The 10,235-nt window shown below is 36.0% G+C and overlaps 1 protein-coding gene across 3 annotated transcripts in view; it reads right to left on the bottom strand.

Moving 5' to 3' along the window:
* Positions 1 to 10,235, bottom strand: part of nkain4 (sodium/potassium transporting ATPase interacting 4) — a 103,195-nt gene that overhangs the window by 54,431 nt on the left and 38,529 nt on the right. For all 3 annotated transcript variants that reach the window (XM_067372468.1, XM_067372470.1, XM_067372469.1), the window contains exon 3: positions 7,365 to 7,445. In XM_067372468.1, the coding sequence (XP_067228569.1) occupies positions 7,365 to 7,445 (81 nt within the window). The remainder of the gene's footprint in view (positions 1 to 7,364; positions 7,446 to 10,235) is intronic.

Genomic DNA, 10,235 nt, shown 5'->3' with positions numbered 1-10,235 from the left:
ATCGATTCTGAGCTTAGTTTTAACAGCAGATGGCGCTCTAGGCTCGTTTTTAACCGCACACTCTCATATGCTTACGAAGACGACTGCTGGAGAGCGCTTGTGTGTGTTCGGCTGAGTCATGTAGTTTGTTAAATATACGTGCACCTCGGCTCAGAATGCTTTTATGATGCGAGATTTGTAATGCGCTTGAACCTTTTCAAACTTTATGAATTATTATTTTAGGTTTAAGTGGCGTCTGTAAAGGAACTGGAAGCAGGCAGTGTACGTGTGTTTCTAAAGTAGTATAGTAGTGCCATCTGCTGTTACATCGCCATACATTGGAAAATATCAGGATCGCTCCAGATTCTTCGGATCGTGAATCGAGATTCGATGTATTGTCCCAGCCCTATTAAACACATTGTGAGACAGACAGACAGATTGCAAGAGACAGACAGATATGAAAACATTGACTGACATGATAAAAAAAATTGCAAGTCAGACAAACAGATATATAAATTGAGAGAAAGACAGAAAGAATCTAACATCAGACTGTTTGCTATTCTTCTCATCATTGTCCAGTTGTAATCAGTCCAACAGTAGGGGGTCCTCAATGCAGGATGATATTATATTGTGTATCATTCACAGTATGACAGTAGAGACAGCAGTGGGACAGTCATATTTTGAGGGTTTGCGGTGGGCCGTGTTAATGCAGGGGGTGTATGAAACAGTCTGAATAATGGGGTGTTAGGGGGAGCAGGTGGCAGAGGGCCGGGCTCAGGCATTAACCCAACAGATGGACACACGGCGCTCCCTCACTGCTACATATGGACAGCAGGATGACAAGCGGCTAATGGAGAAAACACACACATATATAAACACACACACACACAGATAGAAAAGAAAGGATCAATGCGCTTCTACTCGCTGCTTTCTGGACAGCAGATCTGTCTGCAACAGCTCATGAATATTCATGCAATCTGACTTTATAGAGGTGAAGGGGGGCTTTGGGGGAAGGGCGTCCCACCTGTGACAGCACAGTAAAAAAAGGGTGGGAGTGACGGAGCGTGACTGTGTGAGACAGAGGGAGAAGAGGATGAGAATGAAAGGAAAACATAAAATGAAGGTGGGATAAAATACAATGTTTCCCATTTCTTTTGTTGTTAAGGTCCAGGTCTTCATTATGAGCCATGAACAGACCAAACAATTCCAATACATGTGACCCAGACATCATTACATACAGCTGAAACAAAAGCCCTGTTTCCACCTTGGTCGATCGGATCACAAGTGAACGAGGGAGACATTTTTCCATTTTAGTCCTGGTGTTTTAATCCGTCTCTTTTGTCCATTTTCAACCAATTCTGATTTCTTCGAGGGGAGGGTCTATGTGTGCGGGTACATTATTTCTAATGGACAAAACAAGCTTGTGCGATTTACATATGAACGCGACCAGAGACAATGGAAAAACACAGAGAGCATCAGCTTTCGTTTCTGCTTTGACAACCACAAGACAGTGAGAAATCAGGAATGGTGAGAGAACATTGTGCTTGGTACATTTTTCATCTTCAAATCAAGCTTGGGTCTTCAGCCAACAAAGGCTTAAATCCTGTCTGGCTAGTGCGCTAGGTGGTCTTCTGCGGCTGTTCGACCACATGAGCATTTACACTACAAAAGCAATCCAGTTGAATGTGTTTTCAACAACCTCTGGAAGTGTCCACTTGTGATCCGATGGACCAAAACGCATCTTAATACCAGGTGGAAACAGGGCCAAACATAATAAGGGTTTGTGCTGAACTGTTTACTGTTTGCTGAGAACATGATGAAAATATTGAAATTCAAACCAAACACTCAAACTATAAGAACAAGTCTGTTGTTGAGATTTTTAAAAGTAAGATATATGTGACCCTGGACCACAAAACCAGTCATAAGTCGTACAGGTATATTTGTAGCAGAAGCCAACAATACATTGAATGGGTCAAAATTATTTAAATTTTATGCCAAAAATCTTTAGGATATTAAGAAAAGATCATATTAAATGAAGATATTTTGTAAACTTTCTACTGTAAAAATTTATTTTGTAAGTAATATGCGTTGCTAAAGACTTCATTTGGACAACTTTAAAGGAGATTTTCTCAATATTTTGATTTTTTTGCACCCTCAGATTCCAGATTTTCAAATAGTTGTATCTTGTATTACCAAATATTCTCTTATCCTAAGAAACCGTACATCAATGGAAAACTTATTTATTCAGCTTTCAGATGATGTATCAATCTTAATTTCAAAAAATTGACCCTTATGACTGGTTTTGTGGTCCAGGGTCACATATAAGAAATATACACTCTAAAAAATGGGAATTGGGTTGTTTCAACCCAGCGGTAGGGTTAAATGTTTGCCCAACCTGCTGAGTAGTTTTATTTAACCCAACTATTGTCTAAAAATTACTGTATTGCTTTATTAAAATTAACCCAAAGTATGTTGAAAATGAACATTTATGAATGTTCAATGAATAATTATTAAACAATAATCATTTATTAAATTGCTTATTAATACATTTATATTAATAAACTATTAAACTATTCCATTTATATTAATAAAATATTAAAGCTTATTAATAAACATTCACCTTTTGTCTATTATTGTATTATATTGTCTCTAATTGCATCTGGTTTTTAATTTCCCAACTATTTTGGGTTCATTTTAAGCTAGCCATATAGCAATTTTTAAATAATAGTTGGTTTAAATAAAACTACCCAGCAGGTTGGGCAAACATTTAACCCAATTGCTGGGTTTGTCCATTTTCAACCCAACTTGTTGTTTTTTTTAACCCAGCATTTTTTAGAGTGTATAAATACATTATTGTTCAAACATTTGGGGTCGGCAAGAAGTCTCTTCTGCTCACCAAGGCTGCTTTTATTCAATAAAAAAAAAATACAGTAAAAACGGTAATATTGTGAAATATTATTACTATTAAAAATAACTTATCTATTGTAATATATTTTACAATAAGAATTTTCAGCATCATTACTCCAGTCTTCAGTGTCACATGATCCTTCAGAAATCATTCTAATATGATAATTTAATGCTCAAAAAATAAATATATATATATATATATATATATATATATATTATTGCTAATTATTTCTTATTATCATCAATTGTGCTACTATTTTTGTGGAAAGTATACATTTTTCTCAGCATTCTTTGAATATAAAGCTCAAAAGAACTGCATTATTTGAAATCGAAATCTTTTGTAACATTTTAAATGTCTTTACTCTTACGCCGGGTTCACACCGCAAGCGGCAGCAGAGCGGAAGCAGCGCGTTAGCAGCGCGTGAGCGTGAACTGTAGCTGCAGAGACGCGTGAGTGTTCACACTGGAAGCGTTTGTACAGCGTCACAGCAGCGGCTCGAAGCTGCATATAAAGTGAGCATTTCTTTACAAAGACAGCTATGAATGTGTTTTTATAATTGGTCATTGTTAAACTTGATAGTCTTGAAAGTTTGTTAACATGCAAGGTGTACAACACTCACATATAAACATAAAGCCTAAATAAAAATAAATAAATAAAAGCCTCCTGTCATCCATTGCTGCAAACGAATGAGGTAAGCTTTGTGTTTTACATCATCTGACGCATGAACATGTTTACAAGACTGCAAACTCGGCGAAAAAGACAGCAAACTCGGGTTTGATTTGGGTATGCAAGAGCCTATATGGCTGTCTGTGTAACAACTAAAATAATGTTTATATATCATATTTTCTGGCAAGTTTAGTTTAGTTTTCTATAATAAACCATACTTTAACCCAAACTGAATAATTAAAAACACGTTTAAATGAGTAAATCTTCTATAAATATTTTTTAATATTAAATTTTCTCTCCTGACATACTTCAGTTCTTGTTAAAACACACTAGATATGCTTATGCATTTTGAGTACTTTTTTTGTGTGAAATCACTTTTATTTAGTCCATCAAAGGTGTACTTTCACTTTAATTGAGCGTTAGCAGAGCAGCAAAAATAGACCCAGCGGCGAAACGATCGCGGCACTGCTGCTTCTGCTCTGCTCCTGCTCCGCGCTGCCGCGCAGCCTCTGCGTGCGGTGTGAACGCTCTCATCTGTTAACATGGACGCCGAAAAAATACGCGCTGCTTCTGCTCTGCTGCCGCTTGCGGTGTGAACCCGGCCTCACTGTTGATCAATTTAAAGCATTTTTGCTGAAAAGTATTACTTTCTTTAAAAAAATACTGACCCCAAACTGTTGAACTGTAGTGTAAATATAATTTAAAAAAACAACAACAACATTGTGACATTTTGAATTGTAAACAAACTGTAAACATCGCTGTCTTGCCACTTGATGAACTATATAAAAACTGGGTCCCCAAAAGAAACATGCTAAGCAAGTATGCAGATACCAGGCTGAGTCAGGCCCGTCGCCAAGGGGGGGGCATTAGGGGGCAGTGCCCCCCCAGATGACACAACGTGCCCCCCTAATAGTCATCCAGCAAACTTCCGATTGAGAGCAAAAACCTTATTTGTGGATCTGGCTATTTACATATTCCAGAACGAAATGTCTTCAGCAGCATTTAGCTCATAGGAAAACTCTCTCTACAACGATGACTTTAAATAACACATTGTCTTCAGAAATATGAAATAGAAATTAGGCGGAGTGTGTGTGGTTCGGCGATGGACTTGAGACTATTTTCTCACTCAAACCACTGCCTACCTGCTGCTGCTTGTAGAGGGAAAAACTGCACATAACTACTGGTCTAGGATCAGTTAATATTAGCATATTGGCGAAACATATTTGGCAAATGATCCAGTGCGCCTCTGTGTTTGCGCTCTGAAGAACGACAATACTTTAGAACGTTGGAGTGTTGAGCACTGTAGCTAATCACGAACAAATCTGTTGATTTCTAGAACGAAGGGTCTAGGAATATTTGCCAGCGTCTACAACTCAAAATCCACTCGCCGCTCAAAACGAGTTTTTGTTCAGTGCTAACTTAAACACCTCTGACTTGTCATTGCGTTCCAGAAATCAACAGATTTTGGTTAACAAAAAAATTATGTATATTGTTATGTAATTATGCAGTCAGTTTAATTCATTGTTACAGAACTTCTTGAGATCGCAATGAACTAAGATGAGCGAGATTTTTTACTGATTATAAAGAGAGCGCCTTTTGCGCACTCTCTGCCAAATTCCGTGTGCGTAATCTGTTAAAATTAACAGTGGTTTGTGAACGTAAACACTTTATTAACAAATAATAATTTATCAGCAGTGTTTATGTTGGGATATGTAGGTTGTGCTGTGACAAGTAAGTTAAAGCTATTTCGAGGAAATATGTTTAAATATGTTTTTAAATGGAAATCGCATCTCCTTACCCTAGCGTTGGTTCACCCTCCGCCTGAGCATAAAATTCATATTTAACGCATTATTACACAAAACGGAACTCGAAACATAATTAGGCCGTATTTATTAATGACTATCACTCGGAGACCTGCCGCCTTCAACTATTTTAATGGTGAGTGCACTCAAAAGTCTTAGTTACACTTAAATATGCTATAGATGTAGGCTAGCCTATTTATTGCTGTTTTGGTATGTATCATTTTTATTATTGTGCTGTTCGAGGAATTGAAAAGCTTTTGTGTCTCGTGTTTGCAAATTATATTGCCATAATGCAAAGGGGTTTCGTTTTTGGTGTAGTTTAATTAGGATCGAGTATCTTGTGTTTTTGTGGTAATATAGAAATTTATTTCATTATAGAAGTCTATTTCATTAATAATAAATACGGGACATTATTATTTTGGCGAACGTCTGTTTATCAGATTATAAAAATGTGTGCCCCCCTATGGAAACCGAAAGCCCCCCCATTCTATATGTTCTGCCGACGGCCCTGGGCTGAGTATTGTCCAAGAACATTCTTACGTACCTCAATAGTGACTGTCAATTTTCCAAGTACACTCACAGAAAAAAAGGTACAAAAGCTGCCACTGAGGCAAGAGTGGAAATTAGCAACTAAATGGTACATACTAGAACCACTGTACCGTCCCAGTGATAGCTTTTGTACCATTTTTTTTTCCTGAGAGTGTAGGATGTAATCAACTTCTTTTGATGGACCCGGAACAACATTCCTTTTTTTTCTTTTTTTTTTTTTAAGTTATATTTATGGGCTTTTCAGAGAGAACAGTAGAGAGCAGACAGGAAAGCATTGGGCAGAGAGAGAGGGGCAGGATCGGCAAAGGACCTCGAGACGGGAATCGAACTTGGGTTACCGCGAACGCATTTGCGCCGTGTCTGCGCCGACCTGGAACAACATTCCTGACAAACAAAACCTTGTCCTAACAACCAAACCTAACCATTAGATATTCTAAAATTAGATGGAAATTAAAATGTTGTTCAAACCCCAAACTTAGCACCAACTTAATCCTAAACCAAACCATAAAATCTGAGTGCTTAATTTCAGTAAAAATTTGAGTTGATTAAGGAACATGTTCTGTTTGGTACAGTCATGGTCAGACCAATTATTCCCTTTGTCCTGGGATAATGTGAGCCATTTCCAATGCAACTGTGACAAGAGTGCAAAAGAGGTTAATTCTGATAAAACAGCAGCTCATTTCACATGTACCTAATTTACTCAGCATGCATCGGAGACTTTAAGATGCTTTCATAGAGTCTCACTCCAACTTCTGAAAGAGGATAAGTGTGTTTCATTGTGGGAACAAGAAATCTGAGTCCAGGAAACTGGCCAAGCAGGAGTCGTAAACAAGCACACACACCGAGAGTAGAATGTGTAAATTATACAGCGAGCTTGTTTCTCACTGCTTACACACTTGGGGCTGAGTGTTTGTGTCCATGACCTGTCAGCACATGTAGAGAGAAGTGTATCATGGGATGGGTTAAGGATAACGCACAACTTCTCTTTGTTATCGCTTTTATAAAAGGCTTTTGTCTGATTTCAAGACACTCTATAGGCCAGTTCACACAGAATGTGTTTTTGCTGTTAAAAACTCGAGATGTGGGTCAGTGGAACAGAACAAGGCCCCAAGTTTTTAGAATGCCACATCATGCACGAGACGCAAGCGCAACGGTTAAAGACGTCCGTCTAGTGCTTGTTTACATTGCAAAAACAATGGAAAAGTAGCCCAGTGGAATAGAAAAATGTCATCTGTGTGAATGGCCACTAAATCTGTTGTTTTATGTACCAGTTTCTGGTGTGTTCAAAGCAAACCTAAGAGTAAGACACTTGGTAAACAAAGACACAAAAATAAAGACTCAGTCTGTAAAAACATCATAAATGGTGCCATTTAGCTGTAAAACAGGGTCATTAAAACGCCTCATACTCCTAAACATTGACTGCTGACCTAAGTGTAACTGTGGGAGGGAATCCCTCTTACCTTTGACAGACCTCCAACCTCCAGGTAGAAGCAGATGATAAAGACGTTCCAGGCCACCCACAATGCTGTCCACACTGTATACTGTCAAGAAGAAGGATAATTCATTACTCCCAACATGCCACCTTCAAACACAGACTACACTCTAAGAAGCATCAGTAGAAATACAGCACAATGTACTTTGTTTGGTATTTTACCCATATTTTGGATGAGCCATTTCATTGTGTTGTGTTATAGGGCTGAAGGAAATGTCTGAGTTAACAGAGGACAAGGTTCTGCTAGGATATTATCCGTTTTTCTATGGATTTATTTTTTTTTATTTTTTTTATTTATACAAAAGTTTGGAATAATTAAGAATTTAGAATTCAAAATAACAGTTTTCTATTGGAATAAATAAAAATTGGAATTTAAAATAATGCAAAAGTTTCGGCAAGAATTTTCAGCATCATTACTCCAGTTCTTTATTCCATTACTCCATATTCTAACGTAAGCTGTGAACTGTATGGTGGGGGAAAAAAGAAAACTTCTCATTATTTTGCCATAACTTGTTATTTGGACATATCTCATTTTTTCGACATAACGTATTTCGACATCACGTTATTTTGACATAACTCATTATTTCCAGATATTAAGTCATTATTTCGACATATGATCTCGTTATTTCGAGATATTAAGTTGTTATTTTGAGATATTATGTCATTGTTTCGACATAATTCATCATTTCAAGATATTAAGTTATCTTGACATAACTCATTATTGCAAGATAAAATTATTTCGACATAAGATCTTGTTATTTCGAGATATTAAGTCGTTATTTCGACAACTCATTTTTTCAAGATATTAAGTCGCTATTTCAGCATAACATTATTTTGAGATATTAAGTCGTTATTTCTTAGACATAACTCGTTATTTCAACATAACTCATTATTTCAATTTCCCCAGCAAACAACTACATTGTAATTTTTTTTTTCATGTTGTGAAAAGGTTGTGATCATGTTTTAATCTGACATATTTAATATGACAGATGTTAGGGGTTTTCTTTACATTATGAATACATCTTTTCACAACATTTGAAACAGAAATCTTTTTAAATGCTTTTGATGAATTTAGTGTGTCCATGCAGAATAAAAGTATTAATTTATTTGTTTAAAAAGCCCAAACTTTTAAATGGTAGTGTATCATTGTTTCCACAAAAATATTAAGCAGCTTTCAACATTGATAATAACAATAATATTTCTTGAGCATCAAATCATCATATTATAATGATTTCTGAAGGATCATGTGACACTGAAGACTGGAGTAATTTAGCTTTGCATCACAGGAATAAATTACATTTTAAAATATATTACAATAAAAAAACCTTTATTTTAAATAGTAATAATATATTCCACGATATTACTGTTTTTACTGTATTGTGAATCAAATAAATGCAGCCTTGGTGAGCATAATAGTCTTCTTTTAAAAATCATTAAAAAAATGTATTTATTCAAAATGTTTTAAATGGTTGTAAAACATAATAACATACACTTTTAAAGGAATATTATAATTTACTCATGCAATTACAAATCTGTATGACTTTCTTTTTTTCTGCAGAGTATGAAAGAAGATATTTTGAGGATCTTTAGAGGTTTTTCAATACAACGAAAAAGCTCTAAAATAACATTGGACCCCACTCATTTTTATAGTATGAAAAACATTTATCATAATCTCTTCTTATGTGTTTGACAGAGGAGTAAATTGTTACAATTTTCATCATGTTACATCACAACATCAATAAAATCATTTAGTTCCATAGTATATATCAAAGTACCATGGTACTACCATCACTGTGCCTCTGCACCACCACATTTGAGTACTTTTATGCAAGGGATAACTGGCAATTACCTATCTAGAACAAGTTAAAACTTAACCTGTAACATCAGAGCTGTTTTCTCAGAGGAAACAAGTAGATGCTTGAAAACATCCACAGTGAGTGTGTTTGGATTTAGAGCCCTTCTTTTAAACAGGCTCCAGATTTGTATCTTTCTTTGATCTGATTTTTTCTTCTTTTATAGCAGAACATCTCATTTGAACATCAAGCCTCGACTCTTCCTGGTCGTTTGTACTTTGTTTACCATATACAAACAACATCAATTAGGATTTTACAAGACTATAAATCCCATTGAAATGTTAATCTGAATTAGCACTCCACCCTGAGCCTGCTGCTATAAACTCTCAGAAAGAGAAAAAGAAACATTTTTTGTTAATATCGCGAAGCAGACAGTGCTCATGGGGAGTCTAAAGAGCTGCGCAAGAGTAAAAATGGATCTCAGGTTTCCTGTCAGTCCCTTACGGAAGACCAGCTTGAGACGACTTTATAGAGCAATTTTCACCGAACTGCAAAAGAGATCTTTTTCAAAACACCCTCCACTGGGAATTACTCCACTGATATACAAAGATCAGAAGACTACTTTGTCTGAGGCCTTTTTCTTTAACTATTCTCACAAAGTTTAAAATGGAGCAAACTTGTAAAAGTTTATATGGAGCCAATGCCATCCAAAAGGAATTACATTAGGAAAGATTCATTTACACACAAAGAAAAATAGTCCAACCTCCAAGAACAACTTTACAGATCAAATAATATACAATTTATCTACATAATTTATGTAGTGCTAATATCAGCTTGAAATTTCTGCTCATGTTAATTTCCTCGCCAACTTACATTGTAAATATGTAACTGTAAATGCGCTTAATTTTGACTGAGGGATGAGTCAAATTAATCCTTAAAGGGTTAGTTCACCCAAAAATGAAATTTCTGTCATTTATTACTCACCCTCATGTTGTTCCAAACCTTCATTCATCTTCAGAAAGATATTTTTGATCTTCCATAGAAAG

Source organism: Chanodichthys erythropterus, chromosome 20 (genome assembly GCF_024489055.1).
Source record: "Chanodichthys erythropterus isolate Z2021 chromosome 20, ASM2448905v1, whole genome shotgun sequence".
NCBI classification, from domain to species: domain Eukaryota; kingdom Metazoa; phylum Chordata; class Actinopteri; order Cypriniformes; family Xenocyprididae; genus Chanodichthys; species Chanodichthys erythropterus.
The sequence above is the reverse complement of the archived record's forward strand: the minus strand, read 5'-3'. Positions and strand labels throughout refer to the sequence as shown.